The following is a 27,308-nucleotide window of genomic DNA, read 5'->3' as shown; positions in this document are numbered from 1 at the left end:
ATGAAGTGAAAAACAGTTGAGCCACAAGAGAAAGCTTTCTTTATATCCTCATCAATTTCATACTCCGACACGGGGCCTTTATATTGTCGACCCGCTAGACACTACCCCAGAAGCGGGAATCGACCCTAACCTGCCGCGTAACAATGCCCAGACCATTCACCTCGCACGACAGTTGTAAGCGACATTCACTTTGCTTTTCCTTCAGTTCCCCCCAAATCTTACACTATTCGAGCGAATCAACAGTGAATAATTCCAATCCCACCTGCCATCCCCGACACTGTCACGTCTGGGCGCTGGGCGTACTGCAGTGTGGACAGGGTCGAGTCGGTATAGGATACGATGGAGACCCCACCTCCATAGTGTTATGTGTCTAACTGAGTCCCCACCGGCGAACTCCGGCTGGTCAGTGCTGCTTATGCACTTGTACCAATAAGCAGTTGAAGATCGCCTATCCGTCGGATCGGATTGATTGACAGTAGATTGTTTGGTGTCAGGTTTAATATGCGACAGGCAGCCAGGGGTGGGAAATCTGACAAGCGAGTGCCAATGGTATTGAGATCCTGACTGGATTCGAAGATGTGTGAAACGTTGTCGGGTTGGTTGGGTATTTGATTCCCGACTGGTATTACTTTTGTCGGTGCTTCCGATTGTATTTGCAGTTGATACACAGTAGAGTACATCTCAAACAGTGTCAATTACATTGTCGGGGCTAGCACATGCCAATGACTGAAGCTGAAACGTTGACAGCCTGGAGCGAATGAATCGATAAATCTAAAACGAGCTAACCACATGGCAGCCGTTTCGGATCATCGGTGCAGAATAGACGACGCACATATTACTACTACTACTACTACTACTACTACTACTGTATAGCCATTTATTGTGAATAGAATATTACCCTAGAGCACAAACATTCTAGAAATGATCCCATATTTATCGTTTCTTTTCCGTTGACCGAAATAGCCCGAAGAGCCATTATGCATTCATTCTCTCTGATAGTCACATCGGTAACGAGTCCTTCCTTGGCTTTTATCTTCGATCTTTGTAGCAAATTTTTCATTCTAGGCACCGACAAGGGATCCCGGTCACTCTGAAGACGACGAAGGTTCATGAACCTGAGCTTGCTTTGACGGTTTATCCTTGGGAGGTGCCTCTACCTCTCGTGGCTGTTTGTCTTGGGCCGGGCATAAGTTACTATTATTGGTATTGCCTGGGTCTTTATTGGCCTCGGTAGATGACTCAGTAATGATGATATGCGGCGTTACAGTGTGCTTATAATTGGAATCCTCAGTTTGAACCATTTGATCCACACTGGCTACTTTGGTGCTGTCGTGGATCTCTTTTTCCGAATCAGTGAGAGGCTGGAGATAGGGAGTAGGTGGTCCAGTCCCGCAAAATACAGTAGCTTCCGATTTAGGAAAGGAATGAAGAACTGATAGTCCCGGAGGGTATGGTAGGATCCTGTTACGACTGAAGGACCTCCTGCGCGGTCCGACTTCAGCTTCCTTTTTGTGGTCGCGGTAGTCGTCAGAATCATAGTCGGAATCGCTGCTATATGAGGTCGAAACTCGATGCGGGCGACTAAATTGAAACGCCCTATTGGAAATGGAAGAAACATCATTGGGGAGTTTTGATGAAAGACGAGTGACCCCAAGTTCTACCTCACCCTTATCTTGTCCCGCGTAGGTGGCAAAGGCTCGTTGCAGCATAACATAGCACCATTGGGTAAGTCCGTCCTGGGTCCGACGTGAAACAGTCCGGGTAGGAGAGCTAGCGAGATGGTATTCATTTAGAAAGGCTTCCAATGAGTGCGAGGATCCCATGTCTTGCAAAAGATACATTGACAGACAGGTTTGTCGGGATGCAATTGAATTGCCCTCCATCTCTCTCTGCTGCTGCTTCAGCTGCTCGAACAATTCCCGCGGGTGTGAAGATCGACATATCAGCTCCTGTAGGCATAAGACTTCGGTTTGGTAGTCTCCCATTGCTCGGGCTGTTTTGAGTGCGATCTGGACGAGCCTTGTATACTGTGGATGCGCATGGATATCTGGCCAACCGGGATTCTCACAAGTGTTGGGGATGTAAATGGGCACCAAGCTTCTACAAACCGTGACACCTGGGAATCGAGAAAGATATTGTCGAATCACGTCACCTTCAAGACGACGGCTATGCTCTGCTTCAGCTAGGATACAGCGAAGGTACGGCCGTGACTTGACCAGCTCGGGCCTTTTTGTTTCGATGATGTTGGAAACCTGACGAGCCTGATGGAGAATGCGTCCGGATGCTGACAAGCTATCAGGGTTTGAAAACGATTGCTTAGAGAAGGGGTACCCAGAGAGCGCCACTAGGACATCGAGCAATGCCAGATAAGAGGATTCATCGTACGCTCCAGGAGTGAAATCACTGATCATTCCCTGGAGTGAGGAATCGTCGCCATAACCGCTCATGAAAATTCCGAGCCATGCGTCGTCAATGTTGACGTTAGCTATTTTCGTGATCAAGTCTCTCAACTCCCAGAAGCGCTCTTGAGCGATCAAGACCATGGAAACCGGACTGTAAGTTGACTCAACTACGCGACGCATGTTTTGCCTTTTTGGCTGCTCGCCTTCACGTAGCGCCCATATTCTCAGAAGCCTATTCAGGATTTGAACCTGGAGAAGGTAAGAAAAAGCTGAGGCAAACGCACGGAACTTCTGCAAATACCTATATAAAATTGATATCCCTTTTAACCTTGAATAGTGCACTGGCTTCGCCAAGATAAGATCTGTGGCTAATTTCTGGATCCTCACCGAAAAGCGTTTCTGCTAATGCTTCATTGAGTTCAAAAAGTAACTGTTCAATGGCACTGAAGTCATGTTTGGCCAAACGTCGAGGGTACCCGAGTACCAGGTCAGAGAAACCGCGATAATGGCCCTGATCATACAGCATGTCTGCATGCTCAATGAGAACAGGTAGAGAATATGCGGTATGCTCTGCCAATTCGCGTTGAAACATCTCTCGAGCGGCGCCGAAATGACCCAATCGCTTCAGCCGTGAGAACTCCTCCAGTTGGACCTCGAGGTCATCCTCGATGCCCATCTCGAAATGCACAGTGCAATCCTTGGTATTCCGAGGACTCAACACAAGCTGATACCCTCCGACCGGAGGCTCGTGGTCACACTCTCTTTCTTTTCTCTGGTGCGGCTTGTTGGTCGTTTTCGATCTGAATTTGTAAGGCGATTAACCAGAGACCGATAGCTCCGGCGCAACATAACTTCATTGCTCCCGTCGTTTCTTCTGGGATATCGACTGCGTAGGCGATCCAGGTGCTCTTCGACCGTGGCGCCATCGTCATCCCGACCACGGTTTCCGGGGCGTATAAATCGAGACTCCCGTTCCATATCACTGTCGGTTTCGGACTCTGATATAGTTGGAATGTTCATGATGCTTCAAGTAATGATTGAAGATAATAGCATACGCACTGGTTTAGTATGAGTAGTGATGTAAATGATGACGACGGATCGGTAAGGCTTTGGACTTTTGACCAACTCATCCATGAGGCTGATTTTGGGGCGGAGCACACAAGGAATGCCTTTTAGGGACTGGGATTTCGCCTATTACATGGATAGAGCAGGAAGAATTAGTTGTCAACAATGGAACCAGATTCGATATCTCAACAAACACGGCCACGTTTTGCACGAAAATATGGTCGCTCATACCACCACTTCGGGCAGCTTTCCTCTGCAAGCTTGGCTAGTCGCAACCTGGGGAAAGTGAGGGTGGATTGTCGATTCCGTCTGTCTGAGTCCCAATGGGGCGTGCTGAATCAATATACTCCGGCTGGGGTTTTATACGTCGACCTCAATTTCGATCAGCCCCAAGATTGTCGGCTCAGGTCTGCCACCGTGCTAGTGACGCTTGAGAAGGAACAGCCCGCCTTCACAAGTACAGTTCTCAACCACGATACACTCCAGTTGACCGACTACTATGGCCCGAAGCATCTTAACGGCGAACCGACGACATTGCCCAGGAAGCGAGTCTACCAACTCATGCCGGAGGTCAATGCCATGGGATGCAGCAGCGGCGGGGTCGGCGTAAATAGCGAAAAGACAACAAACGAGGTCCGGCGATGGATGTTCACCGGCCAATTGATGCCAGGTAAAGCCCCAAACAATGCGGTCACATACCGCACGTTGAAGTGGGAGTTGACCGAGAACGAGCTCGACTCGCAATCATTTCACAATAACGTGATTCGGACAGGCTTCGCATTTGAGCATGACCGTGAAACATTTCGGATACGTGTCGAGATCCAAGGCAAATTGCAGAAGCGAACTCGTCAACTGAAAGAGTCCTGGAAGGACAAAACTCAACATTTCAAGTTTCCCTCAGAAGCGAACCGGGATCAGGGGTCTGCCGTCACTTTGGTCGATGTCCGCGAAACAAAACAGTTTCACCGCAACCTTGATCGTCTGGCTATGGGTTTGCCACATGAGATGATCAGACGGAACCAGCTCGAGGTTCCTGTGGAGGTTCCGAATTCCATGCCGTCTTTGTTTCAGGGGCTGCCTTCTGCTTCCCATTCGCCTGACATCCAGTCACAGGCCTCAATGAATATGCATTGTAATAATGAGCATCTGGACGGTCCATCGGCCCAAGACCCCATATCTGCGACACGGAGCATTGACAGTGAGAGCCAAGGAACCGAGCCCAGCATCCACTCTTCGCCTTCGTCGTCCACAACGTTGGTAGATGGTCAAGACAGGCCAACAACATCTACAGCATCACCAACAGCAGCAGCAGATGCAGCAATAACATCAACAAGTGATCAGCCTGTTAAACCATATTCCTGCCAACCGCCGCTATCGCCTTTCCTGGTCATCCTTCGCATGCTTGAAGCGATAATTGCCAGTCTCATTTTGCGGTTAGAGCCGGCACCCCCCAGGAATAAGTTGGATAGCAGTGATATTAAGCAGAAAATTGCTCCTCAGTTACCGGAGAAGCCAAAGGGGAGTCGATGACATGTTGGGGATCTGCGTACACATCTGCATTTTTTGTCTTGCCCTAGAATACCTGATTTAATCTCATTTAAACTTACCGCAACAAGCCCGAGCCCTAAGACCACAACAACTCTTTTGCTGGTCTCAATTAGCTACAGATGCCTTTGATAAAACGAATAAATTCACCGCTGTGTATATGTCATGCCTGGCTTGACACGATGCCAAGCGTTGTGGTAGTTATTCTCATCGAGACGCCGCTATTGTAGTATCACCATGACCAGTACCGTACCTGCCTTCTTCTTCTTCTTCTTTCTGTTCAATTCATTCCATTTCTTTTCCTTTCTTGTTGTGACCCAATTTGAGGCTCCGACCGCATCTGTGAGTCAATAGAAATACGAGACACGATTATTTAAACCCTCTCATTCACCTCCATTCACATCCCTCGCCAAACAACTCGATTCTCCTTTACTACTTCCTCAAGTATCCTAGTATACTCTCTCTTGTCAAGAATAGCAACAATGGCGTCCACAGACTCTGCCCTCCTTTCCCAAACCATACTCTCCCTCACGGACAGCAAAGTCCGCGAGCTGGAGAAGCAGCGGAATGCCTACGAGACCCGCAAGACGGACATCCTCCAGACCTCAAACTCCCACCCCGACATTCATGAACGAATTAGCCTGCTCCTATCTGCCGTCAATGAGCTGCAGACCGAATCGACACAGGACCCTGCACTCACCAGCATCCGACGCTATCTGCAGCAAGCACAACATGACTCTTCTATCCCAAAGAAGAAGCTGGAGGGGTTTGAGAAGTGTCTTGTTGAGAGACTGAATACGCGAAGTGCGAAGCTGGCTATGGCGGATTTGTACTCGAGGTTGTTGATGGAGTGGGTGGACCCCCCCGTCCCATCCGACAAAAACGCCAATGCAGATGTCAATGTCGATATCGAGGCGAGATCGCCATCAGTCAAGGAGCTCGACTTGCTGGCAGATGAGCGACAGAAGCAGGGATTGAAGAAGCTGTGCGATACATTCGAGGCTGTTGTCTTCACTCCGGTGGACACGAACGAGGGAGACATCCATGCGTTCTTGAACAAACTCTTCCCCGGCGAAAAAGGCGCAAAAGCTCTGGAAGATCTACGCCAGGAGATTCGCGAAGAGACCACTGAGCAGTGGAAGGAGGACGAGCCGTTCAATGTGACGACTTTGTCAGCGTGTATCCGGGGCTTGACGATGGAGGATCTCCTTAGCGAGGAGCGGCAGGTGATGCTCAAGTCGCTCCTGGACAACGAGCTAGCTCTGAATGAGATCGCGGACGTGTTGAATTTTCGATATGCTGATTTGAAGAACTGGGACTGGCATGCGGGCGAGGGCGGGATCCCCGTGCTGCCGCGGCCCCAGTGGAACGGAAGATATCGGATCTGGATGGACGAGGATGTGTTGCAGACAATTTTTGTACAGTATATTGGCGTCAAGCTGTGCAATCGTTTCAAGGAGGTCTTGCGGCGGTTTGTGGAAACTTCTGACTTATGGAAGTGGTCTACGAGACCGTCCATGACGGAGCACGAGGAGCTGCGGAGGGAGTACTACTTGGGCTCGAGAGGAGCATCAGGAGGAGTGAAGGATCGGCGGAGATCTGAGTTCATCAAAAGCTACTTTCTGTCTCAATTGCCTGCGACGCAGGAGACATTGATCGAACGGGGTGGGGCCTACGACGATGACTACAGCGACGACGACGATGACTACGGCGACGATGACGATGACGAGCCATCCCCCAGGGAAGACGAGAAGAACATCAAGCAAAAGCTCCTGAGGAAGCTTGCCACTGAGATCCTCTTTCATCGACAACTGTACGGTGGAGCTGCCATTGTCCAGTCAGATCTGAAATGGTATGGAACGTGTCTCTCGCACAGCACCATTTTTGCCGTGATGCGGTTCGTGGGATTTTCAGAGGACTGGATCAGTTTCTTCAAGAAGTATCTTGAGTCGCCTCTGAACATGGACCAAGCGTCAGAAAACCGAGACCAGAAAGGACCTCGCACCCGCAGATGCGGTGTCCCGGTGGCACATGCATCCGAGAAGTTCCTCGGCGAGCTGGTTCTGTTCTTCATGGACATGGCAGTCAACCAGGAAACCGGCATGCTTCTGTATCGTCAACACGATGACCTGTGGCTTTGTGGTGAGCCAGCCCCGTGCGCTCACGCTTGGGAGGTGATACAGGAATTTGCTCAAGTGACTGGCCTAACGATCAACTACGAGAAAACGGGCTCTGTCTACCTCTCAAGTGTCAAAGACGCCGGTATCGTGTCTCGACTGCCGCGAGGACCAGTTAAGTTTGGGTTTCTGACACTGGACAGCGAGTCGGGAGACTGGGTCATTGACCAAACCCAAGTAGACGCACATGTGCAGCAGCTGCAGATGCAGCTTAAAAACTGCGATAATGTGGCTATCTCGTGGATCCGCACATGGAACAGTTGCATCGGTCGTTTCTTCAAGAGCACATTTGGCCTGCCGGCGAACTGCTTCGGAGGACCCCACGTGGACTCAATCCTGGCCTCGTACGAGAAGATGAACAAGACTCTCTTCAAGAACCCCGATGCACCCACTGTCACCGATCACCTGCGCCAAATGATCCGCTCCCGCTTCGAGCTTTCGAACATTGATACCATCCCCGACGCATTCTTCTTCCTGCCCGAGAAACTCGGCGGTCTTGCGCTGCGCAACCCATTCATCGCCATTTTGTTGATCCGCGACGGCATACAATTCAAACCAACCAAGTTCTTGGATGACTTCAAGAAACGCGAGTTCGAGCGGTACCTGTCAGACCAGGAGGACTTCAACAATATGACGGACCGATCCCTTAACTACCGCCTTCAGAATGTAAATGAGGCTGGCAAGCCACCCCTTATTCCCCACTCCGAGCAGCGCACCTTCATGTCCTTCGACGAGTGGAGCAAGTTCCGCGAGACCAGCAGCTACGACCTCCGCAACTGCTACGTGAAGCTGCTGGGCGTTCCGACCGAGCAGAGGGTGAAACTGACGCAGGCAACGGAGGCAGCCCTGACGCGCGCGCGGAAGGTGGTGGATCTTGGGAACTTGGATGAGGAGGAGAAATGGATCTTGCAGTTGTACTCTGAGGATCTGATCAGGGACTTTGGGGGATTGAGTATTGTGGATAAGAAGTTTTTGCCGCTGGGGTTGTTGGCGATGATTCGGGAGAAAAGGGTTAAGTGGCAGATGGTTTTGTAGGTCGCGAGAGTGCTTCAGGGTTATGATGCTTGTTACTACTTTAGCTCCTAGACTTGTCTGGCATGTTTCGGGTCAGTTTCTCGTTTTTATGTTTCCATGGCCTGTTATTGTGATGTTTTCAAGCATTGCAGCTATCGGATTCTTTAGTTCTAGCTTCCAACAATGGTTTAATTCACGGGTCAACATATATAAGTACTCGAGTAGTACGCTGAAAAGATGCAGAAGTAGTATTGTCTACGGTCTATCACTCAACTCAGTTGACACCCAGAATCAGAATCACCTGGAAAAAGGACACATACTGTAGGCCATGGAAGAATTGATTGTTGGATATCCAAACTGTGGTGGTTGTGTGCTGAATGGGAACTAAACTTGGCCTGATGGTGATCCACTGATCCCACCTGAATGAAGGGTTCCTGAATGGCTGAACCCCACCCCACACACACCCAAGAAACATCCAAAATCTTCTCACAGGAGGCCTTTCAACCAATGATCCCACTCACAAGGAAATGCCAGAGACGTGGCACTGATACAGCCATTACACTGATCTTGAAGTCTGGGTGTGTCACAGATGGCAGGACAGCAGGTGACTTTATGCCAGGGCTTCCCATGAGTTGGCAGTTGCTAATTTCAACATAACCCATCTAGTCTGCTGGTTACAGGCGTTGGTTGGCTCCAATCCTAATTCAATGCATTGTAGACCTCTTCTTTGGCGCCAAAGGATGATATGCATCGGCAAGACACTCATCAACCAGGGGATACTTCAACCCATTCCCCTTGAATGCTCTGTTGATAACTGCAACAATGGTGTACCATGCCATCACAGAGCATAGCAGAGTATTGTATGTCACTGCCAAGTTTGATGCCAATGTAGTTGCAGGTAAGCAAGGCTTCTGGTTATCACGGACTCGGAATAGTAGATATTAACGAACCGAATTCCTATCTAAACTATTGTAGCCATCGACGGGAATATCGAATCTGGGAGAAAAAAGAGAAGAGGAAATCTATCTAGAGGGAGAAGGGGTTTTATAGGCGTCTGCTTGACATCACTAATGTCTTGTTGGGCGTGTTGGTGTCGTTTGTCTGTGTCAGTTGTTGATGCGGCGTTGAGCCGTCACACTGCTGGTGTCTAAGTGTGTACTAAGTTACTAACTGATGTGATTCAGACATATATTTCAGGCTGAAAAGCACGTGGCAACAACAGACCTCCAAGCAGGCTCGGCTGACATTGGAGTTTGGACATCCTGTGATCTCGTGTTAAAAAACAAGCAGGGCCATTGGCGGTGCAGAACTCAGCATCAATTTCTGAACGTAAGCCGGGATCAATTACGACAATCAATTCCTCCAAATTTGTGTGAGATTCCAATAATGGTCCTGCGTGCTGTTTGGTGCTCTGCCTTGATCCTTTGCAAGCTGAATCACGAAACACGATGAAAGCCAAAGAACCCTGGTTGGTAATGGCTTGGAGGTCAACCACCGGGTTTTGACCTGACAAATGATAGTGCCCTGATTGAAAGGTTCGTGTCGGAAGATCTGTGTAGAGTTCTGGAGACTGCTCATTTTCATGAGTGCAGGAGATTCGGTGCAGCACGCGGTGATGCTTTCCACGCGACAGCTGGGGAAGAGCAGGTAATGTATCGTTCATCCCTTGGGAAGATTTTAAAAATTGCTTTCTGTTCGGCTCTGTCCTCTTTCGTGCGACGTCTTCGGTTGTGAGCGGATTGGCCAGTTCGATTTGCCCAAGGCTTGCCCATACTGTATCAGCAGCAGATGGCTTTACATACAAATCAAGACGTGGGACTTTCTTAGCCCAGTTACGTCGCCTTGCCGCCATCGTCGCGCATCATCCCCCTGCATCTGCTATGCATCAAAGACTTCCAGATGTAGCTGCAGCTTCTTACAGCTAGGCCTGCTTAAGCGAGGATGATATCAAAGGTTCCAGAGTCCAGGGTTCTGCTATTTAAGGGGGCTCTGGGGGTGGTGGTTAGCAGACCTTTTCCTTTCCTTCTTCACTGTTGATCTTCTTCGTGTGTACGTAGCCTAGCTAGCGACTAGTTAGTTATAGGAGTTCGTGCTGGCCGCTATCCAGTTGTTTGACAGGTAGTTGCTGTCACAATCCCCTCCTCAGACCTTCAAAGAGAGCAAAATATTCAGAGCAACCAAGAGGGAGAACACAGTGTGTACTATACTAGCATGCTGCTCCAGCAGAGCTTGTGTATATGTACAGAATTTCTACAGAGATATTTCCTACTATCGAGAATATTCTTGTTAATTATCTCTTGTCTCAGGGTATACATGGATTCAAATATCCTCTCTCGGTTTGTCAATGGAGCACTTATTGTCATCACCACATCTAACTTCATCATCGTAGTCCGCACACTCCACGTCCTTTCCGCCAAACGCCGCGTTGATGGCGCTGCTAACATCAATTTTGGTACAATCTTCTCCTGTATTGAAGTTGGCGTTCATCGTCTTGCCGTCACTGGCATAGTTGCAACCCCAGCCTGTCACCGAGCAGCCGCGGCCGTGGAGATTGTCGAGGAATCCAGAACCGCACGTGTTATCAGTGTAAGCTTTGGCATCGTTGATTACAACATTCCAATAGTGTAGCAGAGGAACTTCTGCCACCTTCATCATACACTGCTCGTCAAGGCTCATCTTCGGTTCTGAGGGGTTGATAAATCTGTCTTTGTTTTTTTTTTTTTTTTTTTGCGCGAGCTTCCAACACTTTAGGGTTCGTCTGGGCCGTGGGAGATGCTGTTGCGAATGAAATAGCAAAACTGATAAGACTGATCTGCTTGACGAAGTGCATAATTGAAGATTTCAACTAAAACCAAAAAAAGTTGTGTGAAGTCTTGTAAGGAATAATTGCAATGGCAAGAAATGTGTGTAGGTTTTTTTTTTTTTTTTTTTCTCTCTAAAAGTCGTTAGCAGATAGAAGCGCATTTACAGAATAAATTTCTGCCCTATCTTGCATGATCGTGATGGTTGTTGCTTCGAAGCGTTTCTCGCCCTAGTTTTTGATCGGCGTTGGCAGAAAGAGAAAGGCGTAGTTATTATGTCCGGCGAGGGATTAATAAAACGAGCAGGCACTATCTTGAGGAATGGCCAGGGTGGTTTGAGAAATTCAGGTCCGTATCTGTATAGTGACATATGTACCGTATCACTCCATATCGGAGAAATAAATAAAGACAAGTCCCTCCCTAAAGCAGAAATATACAAGAAAGAAACCATATCAAACGCCCCATGAATAGTTTCACCAATTAATCAATCACGACTGCATCAAATGCGAAGTCCCTCCCAACCCATCCCCTCCCCCGGAATCAACATCAACACCAACACCAACACCCTCTCCACCCCCATCATGCTGCTCATTAAGCAGCACCTCCAACATATCAAACTCGCCCAGCATCGGACCCGTTCCACCCAACCCCTGATCAACGACCGTGGTCGAGCTATTGAAGAATTGATCGAGTGGTAGAGCGAACCAATCTGGTAGCGCTGCGTTTGGATTTGGATTTGGATTTGCGTTTGCGTTTGGATTATCATGCATCGAGTGTGGCGGGACGTTATTCGAGTCTTCGAGATCACCGGAGGCGGCGTCGTAGTAGTTGTAGTACACCGAGGGTGGCGGGGGCATGAAGGAGACATTGATGTTGGAGGAGTTGATTGGTTGCGCTGGGATACCAGCTAGCGGGTCGTGGAGGGAGGACATGGTTGTGTTTGGACCGGTACTGGTGTTAGATTCCATGAAGTTTAGGTTTGTGGAAGGCCAGGCGTTGCTAGATCCCTCGCGGCGGCTGCGTGGTGGAGATTGATGGCGGGAGATAGGTGCTGAGGGACGTTCTTGGCTCTGGCTCTGGCTCTGGTTCTGGCTGCCTTCGCCATCACCAGCGCGGTCTAGCGGGGCGAAGCGCAGGAAGCGAGTGCGGATGCTTGTTGTGAGGAGTTCTAGGAGTCGGGAGATGGCATGGTTCAGGTGGACGTCGTCGACAACGCAGGTCCGCATTGCTTCGACGACACGGTCTTGGAGATCTAGTGATACTCGTACGTCGTCTTCTTTTGCGCCGAGGGTGAATGTCTTGAGGATGAAGATCATGCCGGAGAGGATTCGGAAGCAGGATCGCACTGGTGTGTGTTTGAGATGGTCTCCTGGTACGAGTCCATCGAGGACGATCTGGAGAATCCGGCGCGAGGCGTCCACGACTTCTTGGATGTATTGCTCGTTTACGCGGTAGAGTTCCATCAAGACTCCGAACCATGTGTTACCAGTTGGAAGTCCTTTTTGGTTCTGTGCAGCTTCGTTCGACATTGTTGTCCAGCGATCTACCACAGCTTGGAGGGCCAAGGAATTCACATACACACCTAAACTAGTTAGCATATCACATCATCAACTGCAAGGTGTTCGCAACTCACGAGTATACTCGTACTCAATCATCAGAATATTCCGCATTGCAGGAACAAGCTTAATCGTATCAATATTATGCCTCCACTCCCTGAAAAACGGCTGGAACCGATCAATCTGATCCCGATACCGCCCACTACGAATCAACTCCGATGTCTGCTCATTCGACGCAAACAACAGCTGATTCGCCTGATACATGATCTTCGAAATCCCAATCCAGGAATCTTGCATCCGGTCAATGTTCGTATCCCCTCCCTTCGCGTCTGCCGGCGATGTGGGCTGGATGTCATTCGCCCATTGTGGAAGTGGAAGCATGGATGGAATTCCTAAACGGCCACTGCTCTGAGAGATGTAGACGAGGATTAGACGGCGCAGGCGTCTTTTTCGGGTCTGTTCTATTGGTGATTCGTTGGCGATTTTGGATTCGCTTTTTTGGTCGAATACGCCGAGTTCGAAGGCTAGGGCTTGTGCTGTGCTTAGTAGCATCCAGGACATCCGGTCTGAGCGCCAGGCAGGCTCTAGCCATGTTTGGAATGCGAGTCGTCCTTCGCCGGCGTTGGTAGTCGAGGTTCGGTTGATCGGTTCGCCATCGTTTTCTAAAAAGTCCCTGTCGGAGCGACTATGGGCCTGAGCGTCCAGATCTAACAGCGCATTCTCGTCATCACCAGGTGGGAAGTGTAGGTTTCTTGGATGCCAATCCGTGAGCAACAGTAAGGCTTCCACGGTCCCTAGGGATCGCAGATTTCCCTTCTGATTCATTTTCGACACGGAAGTGAAATCAAATGCCCGGGGCCCGCTGCCAATGCCATGTCCACCAAACTTCTCCTGGCCCCAGAAAAGACGTTCGATCATACCGCGAAGATACGACCAGAGCCGGTCATGAATGTAAAACGAGCGCGTATACGACCCATCTCCTTTTGGTTTCATATGCCGCGAAGCTGTAGTAAGCATCGTAACGGCCAACACAGGCTCATCAGTGAGTAGTGTACGATGAGTCGAGGGTTGAGAGAAGTCGGGAACGACAATTGGACTCAGCGGGGCGAGATGCTCGTAATAGTATGCCACATAAGCCATCGCCTCTTCGACCGTAAGCCATCCCGCACGAACGAAACGTAACCGCGACCACGCCTTGACAGCATCCACAAACCCCGGGTCCTGGAATGTGCCTGCACCATCAGCCTGCCCACGACCACCAGATATCTGCGCATCCACGGGGCCAGATGCAACAGGTTGATAGTAGTTTCCCATAGCCCCGGCCCGGGGTGTTCTCGAGAATGATCCCCCAGCACTTCGTGGCGTTCCTCCCTGAGTCATGGGCGATATGGGCGAGCTGAAAGATGAGGCCGATTGTCGAGCAGCATATCGGTTCTCCATACTCTGACGATTCAGATCCTCAGTCCTCCCTGCTGCTTCAGATAAAAGGTGTAGCGCATCATGGCTGTTACTGATAGCAGGCGATAACAATTCAACAGCAGTGCGATTCATCATAGGCGGCCCTCCCTCAAGGCCATAACTCGCTCCAGTAACTCGCTCCCCGATCGGATAGACAGGTGGACAGAGGTGGTTCTTAGTATCCTGAAAATGCCCCGCAGTCGCGGTAGCAGTCGCAGCCGGCTGATTGTGCGCATTGACCTGGGAATATCTCTGACTAGCCGTTGTGGTAGAAGGCCCCTCAGACCACTTCTGCGGAGAATGATCGGCCTCTGCATCGAACGACGTGGGCTGCTGCTGCTCGACATGCGGGTATGGAGAGACATTCCGTGAGGACGAATCATCCGCTGTATCCCCGACCATCATCCGTTTATCCCGTCGGAGTACTCCGTCCACGCTCTCGTCTACCTCGGAGGGTTTGCGCTTGCGCCGGGTGGCAGAGAACTCGCATCGTTTGCTTTCGCGACGACATCGTACGCAGGGAGGAGGACGGGGATTATCGACGCCTGTAGTGCAATTTAGAATTAGCGATTGTCACAATGGTCATAAAAAATAAATAAATAAAAATAAATAGAAAAAATAGAAAAGGAAAGAAAAAACATACTGCCCAGATCACATTTCACCTTGCGCTTGCGGCACGGATCGCAAGCCTGGTACCCCCGGCGATGCTGCTGCTGCGAAGCAGAAGGCGACGGAGATTTCGGAGGATGACTTCCACTGTGCGAATACAGGCTAGCAGTAGACCCAGGAGCCATGATGGCTTTGCCTGGTGTATAGGATAAAAAGGTGGTGATAAGATGTCCTGCAAAATAGCCGATGCAAAGCGAGGTCCCCGGCAAAAAGCGGTGGGTCGCTAGGGTCTTTATAAATCGCGGAGCCCCGACTTTCACCTCTATAAAAGCCGCTGTATTATTATTCTTTGCTGAGTGAGATGAGATTCTTCAGGAGAAGAAAAGACGGGGATGACAGCTGGGGTTGGACATTCACTGCCTCTCGTATGTGCTTTGTCCTTCCTTTCTGGTCAGCGATGCGGGGTAGAAGGAGTAAGAGTTACAAGAAAGGAAATGGGAAGAGATCGAGATGTCAGAAAGAGAAGACGAGCTTCAACAGATCAGTGTCAGCCACCAAAGTGCTGCTGCAGAAAGGTAGATTCCAGACTCGGCGCTGACACTCTATACAACCGACTCAACTACAACAATAAGCACAATACGCACACGCACGACCCTATGCTCGAATACAAAACTGGCCATTAGGAACACATAGAAATACTGGTAACAACCCCAAACCAAAATAAACGAAGTAACGAGAAAAGAGAGGCGCTTCGACCCGAACAAATACGACTCGATCAACTGCGACGGCAACACAGTGTCTCACAAACCCAGCCAGGATGGATGTCACCCCGTCAAGCCATCTGCGACATCCTCGCAAACCCAGCAATGGGGGATAACGGCTTCCTCCTCCCCTTAACGTCGCCGTTCAATTTCCCGGACCCGGGATCCAGAATCTTGGAAGGATGCACAGATTCACCGTAAACGCTGCTGTTGTTGCTTCCGCGCCGGGATACACTTGGGCTCAGGCGTCCGGGGAACAGGCCCCGAATGCCACCTGCTTTTCTGGCGGGGATTTCCGAGGTTCCAGCCGTGAGCACGTATAGAAGGTATTTCAGGTTAGGTAATGTGTGGCGGATGTCAAAGGCGCGTAAACCTTGTTTGTTGAGGAGAATTTCGATGTTCTTGTTGAGTAGAAATACCCCGTACTCGAACCGGTACTGTACATTGACCGGATAGAGCGGGTAGGTTCGTTGAGGGAGTGAAGCTGACACCGGGTCGTGGATGAGCGAGTTGGAGAGGTATGGCTTGATAGGATATGGTATAGGAACCGAGAGGTAGAACGATAAAAGCTGAACGAGATGCGCAGTAAACCCCAGAGCAGCTGCAACAGCGTCGCGGTCAATATCCTCGAAGTTCGAATTAGGAAGCGCAAGACTGGCAATGGTAAAAGTCAAAGGCTCATCTGGAATCGGCTCGATGGGGTATATGGACAGGAGATCTTCAGAAATGCGCCGAATCTGACCCTTGGCATCTTCCGTGTTCTGTTCCAATAGTTTTGCGCTCGAGGCTAGCTTCAGCTGCGCATCGGGTAGATGACTCCGGGCCTTGTCTTGCGTAGATCTTCCGCGTGCCATTGCTTCCTTTCGTGCCTTGATACTGGCGATCAATTCTTCTTTGCGCTTCGCTGCTAGGCGGAGATGTCTTCGTTCCGTGCCAACTGCATTTCTGGTGAGAGCGAGCTTATCCTGCGCCTGAGATGCTTGACTGGTCGTGACGATAGCTTTCTGGTTCTTCTGCAGGATCGAGTTGATCTGCGACTCCAACTTCTCCCTGGTCGCCAGTGCATCCTGAATGCACTCGTCTAGATTCGCCAGTCGCATTAGCGCATCGTACGAAGACGTAGATAGCGCGGCACTATCAGAAGATGCATATTCAGCAGACGACGCCGTCGAGTCCGGCGGAATATCCGTAAGATTCGCATAAACCCCATCCGCAAAGTGAAAAAGAAGCGAATTCGACGGCAGCGGCTGGTGAAAGCCATCCAACGACTTGCCCAGGAACTGTAAGGACTGCAGATGCAGCTGTAGCTCGACCAACAACACATACTCCGCTTCTGCAGTCGGCTTCGCCCACAACTTCAGAGTCAATTGATCCAATCGCGAAACCAACGGCCCGCACATATTCAAATCAAACGAACGAAAGCTCGGGTTCGTTGCGTTCTCAATCACCTCACTAACATAAACCGGCTCTTCGACGCCCCCACGATGGACCGAGAACCACGAATCCGCCATCCGACTATTCGTGATATCTTCCAGATTAACCTGCCGCGTGTGTGGATTGGGGTCGTTCCAGGGCAACAATGTGCTCCTCCTCCGGCGTGGTGGTCGCTTGCTATGACTAGTGCTGCCACGATTCTCCTTGGTCTCCTGGGACTTGAGATCAGTAAACGACCGGGACTGGTGCAATGAGCGGTTCGAATCTTGAGCTAGGATCTGCTTCGATGGCGATTGCAGCGCGTTGGGGATGTCTTCGTCGTCAATCGTCTTTCCTTTCCCTTTGCTGGAGCTAGAGGGCGGCGTGACGACAAGATTGCGGACGGAGATGCCATGGAGATGTCGAAGGCGGCGGTTCTACGTATATCAGCCGTTAGTTTCAATTGAGCTATAATATTATAGGGAGTATATCAGTACCGAAGGGAACAGCCATGGTTTCTCGCGGCGACTGCCAGTACCGTCCTTGTCCAGGCCGCCGGAGGGATGCTCCGTCAGCGACATGGCAGGTTAACTGGCGCACGATAATTGCGACCAGCCAGTCATTCTACCTTGACCGAGTGGGAGATAGCACCTGAGTCGAGGTGTATTTGCGTGATGTTCTCGTAGAGTGTTGATAAGGTGAGTTGGGCTTTGCGGAGATGCCGCCCGCCGGGAGTCCGTTTTCCCGTAAAAGTTCGTCTCCGCTACACCACCGCTGTCGACAACCACACCACGACCACCACTCGCAACCCTCACCCTACGACCCTTATGAACGTTCAATCGATTTAGCCACACACCCGCAGAGAAAGGCACAGGAGGGAACCCCCACCGGCCATCATGGCCTCATCCACGTCCTCATTCACAAAACCCTTCCAGAAGATCCTGGACCCAACCAAGATCGGAACCTGGAATGTCGTCCGTCGTCCACCAATCGAGAATAAATCGGTGATCCAAGGAAAGACCCGCGAGCAGGGCTCGAATGCCTTCAAGACACATCAATCGAAGGAAGGCACGCGGTTACGGAAGGCCCTGAATGCCCTCACCCATGGGAAGAACATTTTCGTCTACCATAACATTCGCACGAATCAGGTGGTTTATTCGTTGACGAGGTATTTGGAGGTAAGCCAGCATATCCCTTCCCTTCTATCCGAAAAGCGATGGCTTGCTAATTGGTGGTAGAAAAACAACGTCCTCCGCCAACTCTTCTACCACGGCAAAAAAACCATCCCAGCAACCCTCCGCAAAGACATGTGGGTACCCTACTACTCCGTGCACTTCGCGGACACCAAAATCGGCCTCCGCGCCTACCACCTCCTCCGCGAATTCTCCATGCAGCGCCAACTCTCCCCGCCCCGCGAAATGATCACCATCTCCGACCGCTACCTGGACCAGAAGCGCCCGCGGGACCCCGAAAAAGCGAAAGAATTCGACGAGAAGTACATGAGCAAGATCGGCTGGTTGATGGAGAAGAAGGAGCGTGCGAGGGTGGTCATGGATCAGAAGGCTACTAGCGTTGCGGATGTTGCTGCTGTGCTGGCGATTCAGGAGGAGGAGGTGAGGAATGGGTTTGCGGATGGGAAGAGGGGGTATATTACTCGGTCTGCGCGGAGACGTCGTCGCGAGGCGAGGAAGAAGGAGGAGGAGTATGCTAATGAGGTTGCGGGACGGATTGCGGGCTTTGAGGAGACGCTGAGCAGCAAGGTTGTTGACTACAAGGTTGAGGATACCAGCCAGAGTGATCCTGCTTTGCAGGGTGAGAATGTCAAGGTTCTCTGGACGGATGTCCACGATGCGCGGTTCGCGGAGACTTGGCCTGAGCGTGTGCGTCATGGCGAGTTGGACTTGAGTCGCGACCATGTTATGCCTGGTCAGAAGCCGATCTACGATGTTGAGGTCCTTGCGGATGATGCGTTCAAGGAGAAGAAGGCTAAGCAAGCTTAAACATGCCCTCTTCTACATGTGTTGGTGTTGTCGAAATTGAAATGGCGATGTATTCCCCTTTCCTCGGATTGTACTTTTAGATATTCAATTATCATTTGTGTACGTATTTTGAATGAGAAAATGAGTTCAGATCCTCGGTGCCAAATATTCGATTTGCAAGCAGAACCGCTACTCCAGAACCAACCGGTAAATGTCCCAACCTCAAATGTGTAAATTGAATTCACATCATGATGTATCCAGTAGCCGTACAAACACAGTGGTAGACGAAGAAAAAAGAAATAAAATAACATGTGCATCAAAGTTGACTGCCTCTAGCAAAAGCGAGGCGAGGAAATGAAAGAGATAATAACCGAGGCAAAAGAAAAAAGAAAAAATAGAATCACACATGGTTGAATGGTAAATGGGAAAAGATGAGAAAAAAATGGAAACATGCAAAACCATGAAGAGTTTCTCTTCCAAGAACATGGTGAGTGATCTGGCCAGCCCTGGCCATGAGTGAATGTCTCATGATCGATCTCAACAGAGGAAACAATAAAAAGCAGATAAAAAAGACAAAGCCACTTCAGAACTCCATTACCTGATCCGACTCGAGGCCTCTATCCCTGAATGTAATGCCAGTCCCGAATGAAAGAAATTGTATGAATGCTCAGGAATCCTTGCTGCCCCTGTTTTCAGTCTCAGGCTTGTTATCGGCAGCCTCCTGCGGGGCATCGGTATGCTCGTTGACTGACAACTCTGGGCCAGGTTCGTCGGTCGACATCCTCCGGATGATCTCTTCGTTGACCTTCTGGGCATTTTCCGAGTCATCGGTGATCCCTGCGTTGGCCATGCTCTGTCGGGTTCCTTCGACGATCTTGTCGGCTTCGCTGATGCTCTGGTTGGCGGTTGCCGGATCCCCGTCTACACCGATTGGTTCAACGGCTTGGTTGACAACATTCTTAATGCGGCTCGAGTCGAAGCGAATGACCATACACGACAGGTTGTCCGTGCTGAATCGCGCAAGCGCATGGTCGACCAGAATCCTGGAGGCCTCTTGGGCATCGGGGACGTTGCGGATAAGCTCCACGGCTTCCTGGTCACTGCAGACATCCCAAAGCTGCACTTGTTAGTAAGACCGAGACAAAGAAAACGTGGGGAAACATACTCCATCGCACGCCAAAATGACAAACTCGTCAGCGTCTGCCTGAATGACGGTCTCGGTGGTGTAAGGATGCCCCGTGACAAGATCCTTGAGGTACGCATCACCCAACGCTCTGGTCACAGCAAGCACACCATTGACACGGTTGTTGAGGACCAATCCACCAGCGCTAGCTATCCGTTTCCCTTCGTTTTCATCACTGCCCTTATGGTCATAGGAAAGACGGAGTGCCTTGCCATTGCGACACAGAATAGCACGCGCATCACCGACGTTGGCGGTATAGAGCACACGCTGACGGCTAGCTTTCTCCTGAAGCTTGGGGATCACGGTTGTAGGATCAGACTGAGCATTTTCCCCGGTCTTGGTGTCGCCTTCACTCTTGGTCGTCTCCGCGGCGGCTACGGGCGCAAGTGCGGCGGTACCAGTGGCCGAATTTAAGCTGGGAACCCGATCCTCCCACCTGAGCAGAGCAATAACTGCGGTACAACCACTGTTCTTCAACGGTAGCTTCTCCAACTGCTGGTCAACACTGGTAAAAGTCTGGTCGAGGAGTTCGGGAACGGGCGCATTGGGGTTTCTCCGCATAACATCCTGGAGAACGTGATGCAGCTTTTTCCCACACCATTCAGCCGCAAAAGTGCCTGCGTGGCCATCGAAAATAGCAAAGTACCCGTTATCTGTTTCGACAGTGGAGTCGAAAGTGGGCGCCGTGGGGGAAACGTCTTGGTCGCCGTTGACCTCGGTGCGTGTAGACGGAGCGGGGGTTCCCAGGAAATTGTACAGGTAGGCGTGGGTATCTTCCATCGTGCGACGACATTTCCGATTCCGATCTTCTGTGACGCCGACTCTGAACGATGAACGCGCGGTGGGTACCGATTCACCCGCGGAGTTATTGCCTGACCCTTGGGGAACACTTAATGCAGCATCCATATTTCCGAGTTTCTGGAGTGGATTGGGCGAACTTGGCGACCCGTTGCTGTTTTCCTCGCGCTGGGTGCTGAGGGTCAACGATTGTTTGGCGTTGCTGAAAAAGGTAGCTGCCTTAGTAACAGTGCTACTTCTGCGTTTCTTCTCACCACCTGGGTTGCTCTGGTCTTCGCTGGTTCTACGGCTAAAAAACCCAGTGGGAGGGGGGAACTTTTTGGTAGACACGGTGCTGTCTTCGGCGGGAACGGCTAAAGAGGAGGAAGGAGTGTCGATGCTGTTGGAATGTGGAACGGAATCGGTCTTGTCCTTGGGTGGGCTCGAGGAGCCACTGAACATTCTGTTCAGCAACCCACCCTGGTAAGAAATTCTGCGCTTATTTCCTGCCAGCTTGAAGGTTGGAAGGAATTCGGGGGTAAAAAGGTATGGCGAAAGCACGCAATGCAGTTAACGGAGTGGTGGGTGAAGAGCGCCAAACACGCGCTGACGTAGGAGGGAGAAGAGTGGAGGCCGAGGAGATAATCCTGGGTACTATTAAATTGGCTGCGGAAGCGACGGCAAATCGAGCTGGAAAGTATAACAGAAAATTCAGTCAGTTAATTTGGATCTACAGCGATTCTTGCTGTGTTTGAGACTGACGAGTTCGAGGGAAATCAGATGGCAGGTTGTAAGAGCAAGGCAATGGGAACAGGTAATGGAGTCTGGGGTTGGGGTGATCAAGCGGCTATGCATCCAGCCTCTTATATCACAACGATAGAACAGGATAGACAGAAGGAATATAATAGCACAGGCAATCGAAATTCTAAGAAGTAGATAGATTGATCATGAAATAGCAACAGGGAATTGAACAAGCACTGGGCTCCCCAGTACTCCAGATGAATCCCACTGGGGCGCGGGCAGAAGAACAGAGCACGTGGAATTCAAGCAGAGAGAGAAATTCAATGTACTCACTAAGAATAGTATACAGATACAGCGACGATGGTAATGATAGATTGATGAGAGATGAAGGTATAGTGATAGTAGTGGTAGGAGTAGAGGGTGGTTGTAGTGGTGATGGTCCCTGGAAGGCGGAGAAGAGAGAGAATCGGGGGGCAGGTAGTAGACGCTGAACCGGTGGAGTCACCTTGATAATTGGAAATGTTCTAGAGCTGCAAATCGAAATTCTCCGGAAAAGCCAGAAACGATCTGGAAAACTAGGAGATTTTGTGCATTTAACACCAATTGTTAACGGCTGTCATGTACGAGTATACTAGTAGTGGTTAAGGGGTGCTGGTAGTATACCCAATCACTCCGGCTACGACCGAGTACTACGAATTATGCAAACGGCCAACTTCTTGTAAAAGGGATGAACAATCGTCAACATTCTATATTTGGGCCTATTCCTTGTAGAGTTTGACACGCGAGACTATGGAGAGTAGTACCGCATAGTGTGCGACTCGGGATATTACCTCTGCCAAATTCGCACGAATGGAAGACGGAGTACGAATATCCCAAGATGATTATCAGAGTAGATACTTGTAGATCTATAATATCACGACATATCAAGGAGGAAAAAACTGAAGGTTCCCCACGAATTGATTTACCACGAGCTGAAATCTCCAAAGCCCCCTGTCCCTTTAACCTTTTTCCTCGCTGGTTCCGGCTCCGGCTCCTCGTCCACAAACTCAATAATCTCATCTTCTTCTTGGCCCTGGTCCGCTCGTTCAGCAAGCGTAGCTTTCAGATATTTTCCGACGCCTCCCCCAGAGCTGTCATCCATAGTTGTTTCCCCAGCACCACGGACTCTTTTCCCTGTCCAGGTTACGCGATCATCATCTTCCCGTCGCGAGTCTTGTTCTTCCTCTTCTGTTGTTCGTGGAACTTGGCCTTTGTCAATCGCTTCTTGGGTTTGTTTCTCTTTGAGGAATTCCTCGAATGGATCGACGAAGATTGTCACATCTTTGATTCGGACGTCGGGGGTCGGTCGGTTTGTGGTTGGGTTGACAGGGTGCATTTCCAAACTATTAAGCGTAGTAGATGAAGGGGTTGGATCGTCGATGATGTGACCAAAGATGGTGTGTTTATTATTGAGGTGAGGCAGGGCCCGATAAGCAATAAAGCTGGAAAGGGTTAGCGCGCAAACGATAGGACGCCAAACCTGAAAACTCACAATTGACTGCTGTTCGTGTTCTTCCCCTTGTTTGCCATACTCAAGGTCCCCCGAGAATCATGCTTCAAAGGTCCCTCAAATTCATCGTTGAAGTACTTGCCCCATATACTCTCGCCTCCGCGACCAGTACCGGTAGGATCACCACCCTGGGCCATGAAGCCCTTGATATTCCGATGGAACGTGACATCATTGTAGTATCCCTTCTTGGCCAACTTGAGGAAATTCCACACGGCCTTAGGCGCATACTCAGTATGCAGCTCCAAGTTCAGATCTCCGGAAGTAGTCGACATGCGAGCATAACCTTTGTGCTTGACCCGACCTCGCTTCAACATGTATTCTTCATCCGAGAGAAGCGCCAGCTCCCCAGACGTATGAGGTGTCATACCAGTACTGGTAAGCGAAGCAGCCGCCAAACCCGTCGTGTGTCGCGCGGCATTATACGGAGTGACTTTTCCTGGCTGTTGCGCCTTCTGAGCCGCTTTGGCGCCCACCGCGCTTCCAGTTTTCGCCAACCCCTTGGAGCCAGCAGAACCAGCCTGCTGGGCCCTCTCCGCGCGAGCCTTAGCCACAGCCTCCTTCGCCTTAACAATCTTCGCAGCACTACCCAGCGCATTCGCATTCACATTCTTGGCCGGATCATGCTCCTCCGTCACCGGACTCTCCCCCGTCTTCATATAATGAAACGAGTTGAGATTCCTCCCCTCAATATTCTGTGGATCCTGCAACGTAATAATATCCTTCCTCCCAAACTCCTCATCCGTAACCAAATCCCTCCACAACTTCCCCTTAATATTCAACCTCTCAACCGTATCCCAAGCAAACACATTCCCCGTATTCCTCAGCACAACAATATGCGTATTATCCGTGAGAACCTTGTACGTAACGGGATCGACGTACTCCCCGGACTCATTCTTCGCAATGTTCAGCTTGATCAGGTCCGAGCTTTTCAGCGGCGTGCCATCGACGGGGTTCGTTCCGCGGTCTTTTATCCAGGGGAGGATGTTAGTGAGGTCGAAGATTGTTCCCGAGGCGGTGCAGACGGGGTGCTGGTATGGTTGGAGGGAGAGGGAGCAGAAGTTGAAGGGGAGGCGTCTGAAGGCGGCTTGGTCGCCTTTTCGAGCTTTGCCGACGCCTGCGCCAGCGCTAGCTGAGTATGCATCATTGGATGCCCATTCTGAGTGGGTGATCTATTCGGTTTGAAGATTGTTAGTTGAGTTCTTATCGAGTGCTAGCTGTCAGGTCAAGACGCGACATACGTAGAGTTTATCCGTTCCTGTACAGAAGGAGATAGTTAGTGATGATGATCATAGTATGCGCAAGCAATTCTCACAGTGAAACACTCACCTTTCCCCATTTTGACAAAGTGCAAAGTGTTGTTTTTCTCTTTGGCGCTTTTGCGATCTTCGGTCGTTTCGCCGCGGCCATGATGTATTATTGGATCGAGCTAACCGCATGTGGTTAGCTCGATCCTGGGTCTACAATCATCGTCTCTACATATGGAAGCACGAATAGAAAGATATCGCTATGTAGATTTAATATGGACATCAGGACCCTTTAATATGGACACTATCTAACCTCTCTGGCCTACTCTACATACATCTAAATCATTCCTGAAATCCAATTGTATCTCCGCTATGAGCTCCTCGCCCTCACGGCTCAAGCATATACCTCATTGTTGGTATTAGACGGCCGACGCTGCAGCTTTAACGGCGTTGGTAAATGGCTCACTCTATCTGCATCATCCGCCATGCAATAAGCAAGCAGAAAACCCAGACGACTGGTATCTAACAATCAATGCAGGTAAAAGATAGAGTATGCCGGGTGTCATGCAATAAACTTACTGTCGCTCGCAGGAAAGCGGCTTTGGCGAAACTCGGTTGTCAAAACGGTATTCTCTTTCCCTGAAGCTGTATGGCAGAAGGCAAAGCTCCCGATCACGTGGCCAAACTGACCTCAAAGGCTGCAATACCTCTGTTTTTGGTGCCTATTGTTATGTCGCCATTGAAAGACCGTGCCCAAAACACACTGTGTTATAGGATACTTGTTCCTGTCTTTCGAGGAGAAACTGGCTTGGTGAACTTCCTTCTAATATTGATGCTTTGAGAGAGGCGGCACTTATTGAGGGGAGTGATTGAACGGGACTTCCCAAGCTCAATATTGCAAAGTTATTTCGCAAATGGCTGGCGATGAACAGAGCGGGCATCATTCCTATAAGTGCACATCATTCTACATGACCTTCCTGTGCGAACATCGAGTGTTCTTTCAGTTACATGCTTGTAATGCAAAGTAAAGGGGTCATTTATGGGATGCAAACATACCGAGAGATCTGTCTGTCCGGGATGTCAGGAAGACATGATTCTTCCTCTGTGAGGAAATTGACATGTACCAAGGCGCTCCGTTGCTCCTAGCTGTCAAGGGCAGTTTGCTGTTGCTAGTTCCAATGTTGCCGCAGGCTTGAATGCGAAAACCATGAATCAGGTCTATCACATACTCAAAAAACATGGCAAGTCAGCATCTAGATTGCCAATGGGACGAATAAAAGATTCCATAGTACCTGTAATTCAGGGGCGACAACTCTTCAAATGCACTTGGAAAACAGCTGTCTTCAATTGGAGGCCTAAATAGAAATGATTCTTGAAACTTACAGCAAACGGTCTGATGCAACCATCCATTCCGTTGGCGTCCTAGTCTTCTTGCCTTTGCGACACCTCTAGAAACACCGAAGATGTATCTCCCAGGAAACAGTCGAAAATGTCAAAAAGACGGTCGAGCGGGTCAATACGCGGATACGTTCAAGGGTTGAACGCTAAGTGTGGTGCTCTTTCCTTACTGCTGAGTGTCTTTGATCCAGTTATTCTCACGTATTTGTAGCACGTTTTCCAGTATCAAGATGTTCCACAAGAGGCTTTCAAAGAGTGAGGAAGATGAGTAAAGGGCCGTGACCTATTCATTCACCGTATTGTCATTCACTTCCTAATATGGTATTATCATTCAATCTCGGTCCTCTTCTCCGTTGTTTTCCAGGACTGCTAGCCCTCAAGCTAAATCAAATCCAGTCTTTGTGCAGACGAGCCAGGGTGCTCGATATCTGATGGTCCCATTTCTGGCGTATCACTGATGGCACTTGATTATGCATGTAGATATACTCCAACGTCGTGTCTTCGGATTCAACTCAGGATAGGAGGAGGCTGAAGAGAATGGTGTCTTGGGCGATTAGACCGTATACACGAGGGATGTACACCTGGTTGTAGCCTTGATCATCTTGATTGAGCTGTTGATCTTGGTGGTAGTCCTGGCATTGCTCGTGCTCGTGCTCATGCTCACTGTTGTCGTCGGTGTAAGTATCATCGCCATCATTTTCTTTGCTGTCCTTTGCTGTGGCCGTTGTGGTAGTCCTGGTAGTCTTCCTGCTCTTGTTCCTTCTGAGTAGTGTTGTTGATGCCCGAAATCTGCATCCTTTTGTAGGCCCTCATTTCAGTGAGAGCCTTTGTCATATCCCCATCCACTGTTTGTTTATAGAAGTACACATTCCCACCAACAAACACCTTGGTTGGAAAGTCCGCTAAACATCTTTCATGAGAATGATCACCATCAAGGCCAGAACAGATTTTCACTTCCTCTGGTCGAAGTCTCTTCCACTCTGGATGCTTCGGATAACCAGTGTCAATAATACCTTGGATATCCGGCTCCTCCAGGACTCCACAATCAAGTTGCGAATCTTTTTTCTCGTCCACAGCAAATAGCTCAAAGCGGTATTTATACGCCTGTGGAAAGAGATAATCCTGGGGCGTGAACTCATGACGCATGTCCACGGTCTAAATCTGATCAAATATAGGTAGGAACGGAGTCACCACCCAGTCCTGTAAGTCCTCCTCTGCCTTGTCATCGTAAATATACTCGCAATGGTCTATAAGGATGTTGTATGCTTCTAGAGAATTAGGTGAGTATTGGAAGTTCACTAGCGATACGAATATGCGAAAACATAAGCATTTGCCTTGGTATACGCCACAGATTTGTCCGAATTTGGTGACTCGATGGTAGGAGCATGAACGCAGGTACCAGGTTAAACGAGTGTCTGTCATTTCGCGTATGGTAAGGATAGTTCTTGAACGGGTGGTGCTGACGGTGGTAGCAAACGATTCAGTAAACCAGCGGGCAGAGCGCAAGAGAGAATGCACATTATATAGAGAAACTCCACGGGTATTAGTTGGATGTAGATCATCAGGCAGCAGGAGCAAGGGTGCAGCTGTACGATTTTAAAATTAACCAATCAGCGTTACATCTTGATCTTGCCTA

At 49.8% G+C, this 27,308-nt stretch overlaps 10 protein-coding genes across 10 annotated transcripts; 3 read left to right on the top strand and 7 right to left on the bottom strand.

Annotated features, from left to right (window-relative positions):
- Positions 1-938: 938 nt before the first annotated feature.
- Positions 939-2,797, bottom strand: ASPGLDRAFT_865994 (uncharacterized protein). The gene is made up of 2 exons (XM_022550394.1): positions 2,704-2,797; positions 939-2,651 (listed from the first exon to the last, which is right to left on the bottom strand). Exon 2 carries the CDS (start codon positions 2,580-2,582, stop codon positions 1,086-1,088), a length of 1,497 nt encoding a protein of 498 aa, XP_022397056.1. The 5' UTR covers positions 2,583-2,651; positions 2,704-2,797; the 3' UTR covers positions 939-1,085.
- Positions 2,697-3,191, bottom strand: ASPGLDRAFT_51567 (uncharacterized protein). Its single transcript, XM_022547562.1, has one exon. The coding sequence runs from the start codon at positions 3,076-3,078 to the stop codon at positions 2,704-2,706; it is 375 nt and encodes a 124-aa protein (XP_022397055.1). The 5' UTR covers positions 3,079-3,191; the 3' UTR covers positions 2,697-2,703.
- A 363-nt stretch (positions 3,192-3,554) lies between these two features.
- On the top strand, positions 3,555-5,123 carry ASPGLDRAFT_51566 (uncharacterized protein). The gene has a single exon (XM_022547561.1). The coding sequence runs from the start codon at positions 3,633-3,635 to the stop codon at positions 4,995-4,997; it is 1,365 nt and encodes a 454-aa protein (XP_022397054.1). The 5' UTR covers positions 3,555-3,632; the 3' UTR covers positions 4,998-5,123.
- An 85-nt stretch (positions 5,124-5,208) lies between these two features.
- ASPGLDRAFT_157245 (uncharacterized protein) lies at positions 5,209-8,402 on the top strand. Its single transcript, XM_022542388.1, has 2 exons — positions 5,209-5,908; positions 5,948-8,402. The coding sequence occupies exons 1-2, from the start codon at positions 5,495-5,497 to the stop codon at positions 8,222-8,224; spliced, it is 2,691 nt and encodes an 896-aa protein (XP_022397053.1). The 5' UTR covers positions 5,209-5,494; the 3' UTR covers positions 8,225-8,402.
- A 3,090-nt stretch (positions 8,403-11,492) lies between these two features.
- ASPGLDRAFT_69450 (uncharacterized protein) lies at positions 11,493-14,812 on the bottom strand (the record flags this gene model as incomplete). The annotated part of the gene is made up of 3 exons (XM_022549373.1): positions 11,493-12,586; positions 12,638-14,563; positions 14,662-14,812. 3 exons carry the CDS (start codon positions 14,810-14,812, stop codon positions 11,493-11,495), a joined length of 3,171 nt encoding a protein of 1,056 aa, XP_022397052.1.
- A 201-nt stretch (positions 14,813-15,013) lies between these two features.
- Positions 15,014-17,287, bottom strand: ASPGLDRAFT_51563 (putative UV radiation resistance protein (UVRAG)). Its single transcript, XM_022547560.1, has one exon. The coding sequence runs from the start codon at positions 16,897-16,899 to the stop codon at positions 15,460-15,462; it is 1,440 nt and encodes a 479-aa protein (XP_022397051.1). The 5' UTR covers positions 16,900-17,287; the 3' UTR covers positions 15,014-15,459.
- Positions 17,288-17,697: 410 nt separating this feature from the next.
- Positions 17,698-18,801, top strand: ASPGLDRAFT_69448 (mitochondrial 54S ribosomal protein mL67; the record flags this gene model as incomplete). Its single annotated transcript, XM_022549372.1, has 2 exons — positions 17,698-17,979; positions 18,040-18,801. The coding sequence occupies 2 exons, from the start codon at positions 17,698-17,700 to the stop codon at positions 18,799-18,801; spliced, it is 1,044 nt and encodes a 347-aa protein (XP_022397050.1).
- A 646-nt stretch (positions 18,802-19,447) lies between these two features.
- Positions 19,448-21,202, bottom strand: ptcG (type 2C protein phosphatase PTC1; the record flags this gene model as incomplete). The annotated part of the gene is made up of 2 exons (XM_022541324.1): positions 19,448-19,897; positions 19,946-21,202. The coding sequence occupies 2 exons, from the start codon at positions 21,200-21,202 to the stop codon at positions 19,448-19,450; spliced, it is 1,707 nt and encodes a 568-aa protein (XP_022397049.1).
- A 1,008-nt stretch (positions 21,203-22,210) lies between these two features.
- ASPGLDRAFT_51560 (PPIL2 family peptidylprolyl isomerase) lies at positions 22,211-24,396 on the bottom strand. Its single transcript, XM_022547559.1, has 4 exons — positions 24,357-24,396; positions 24,269-24,285; positions 23,013-24,199; positions 22,211-22,962 (listed from the first exon to the last, which is right to left on the bottom strand). The coding sequence occupies exons 1-4, from the start codon at positions 24,364-24,366 to the stop codon at positions 22,443-22,445; spliced, it is 1,734 nt and encodes a 577-aa protein (XP_022397048.1). The 5' UTR covers positions 24,367-24,396; the 3' UTR covers positions 22,211-22,442.
- A 1,947-nt stretch (positions 24,397-26,343) lies between these two features.
- Positions 26,344-26,818, bottom strand: ASPGLDRAFT_85144 (uncharacterized protein; the record flags this gene model as incomplete). The annotated part of the gene is made up of 1 exon (XM_022550318.1): positions 26,344-26,818. One exon carries the CDS (start codon positions 26,816-26,818, stop codon positions 26,366-26,368), a length of 453 nt encoding a protein of 150 aa, XP_022397047.1. The 3' UTR covers positions 26,344-26,365.
- Positions 26,819-27,308: the final 490 nt, after the last annotated feature.

This window comes from Aspergillus glaucus (genome assembly GCF_001890805.1).
Source record: "Aspergillus glaucus CBS 516.65 unplaced genomic scaffold ASPGLscaffold_24, whole genome shotgun sequence".
Taxonomy (NCBI): Eukaryota; Fungi; Ascomycota; class Eurotiomycetes; order Eurotiales; family Aspergillaceae; genus Aspergillus; species Aspergillus glaucus.
Note: the sequence above shows the minus strand (reverse complement) of the source record. Positions and strands in the feature narration are given on the sequence as shown.

What these genes read in the sequence shown, in the direction of transcription:
- ASPGLDRAFT_865994 (XM_022550394.1), bottom strand. Translation starts at nt 2,582, where the DNA reads ATGCGTCGCGTAGTTGAGTCAACTTACAGTCCGGTTTCCATGGTCTTG.
- ASPGLDRAFT_51563 (XM_022547560.1), bottom strand. Translation starts at nt 16,899, where the DNA reads ATGGCGGATTCGTGGTTCTCGGTCCATCGTGGGGGCGTCGAAGAGCCG.
- ASPGLDRAFT_51560 (XM_022547559.1), bottom strand. An exon ending in AACACGAACAGCAGTCAATT is followed by an intron (nt 22,963 to 23,012) that starts GTGAGTTTTCAG and finishes AACCCTTTCCAG; the next exon opens with CTTTATTGCTTATCGGGCCC.
- ASPGLDRAFT_157245 (XM_022542388.1), top strand. Translation starts at nt 5,495, where the DNA reads ATGGCGTCCACAGACTCTGCCCTCCTTTCCCAAACCATACTCTCCCTC. An exon ending in ACAAAAACGCCAATGCAGAT is followed by an intron (nt 5,909 to 5,947) that starts GTCAATGTCGAT and finishes CCATCAGTCAAG; the next exon opens with GAGCTCGACTTGCTGGCAGA.
- ASPGLDRAFT_51566 (XM_022547561.1), top strand. Translation starts at nt 3,633, where the DNA reads ATGGAACCAGATTCGATATCTCAACAAACACGGCCACGTTTTGCACGA.
- ASPGLDRAFT_51567 (XM_022547562.1), bottom strand. Translation starts at nt 3,078, where the DNA reads ATGGGCATCGAGGATGACCTCGAGGTCCAACTGGAGGAGTTCTCACGG.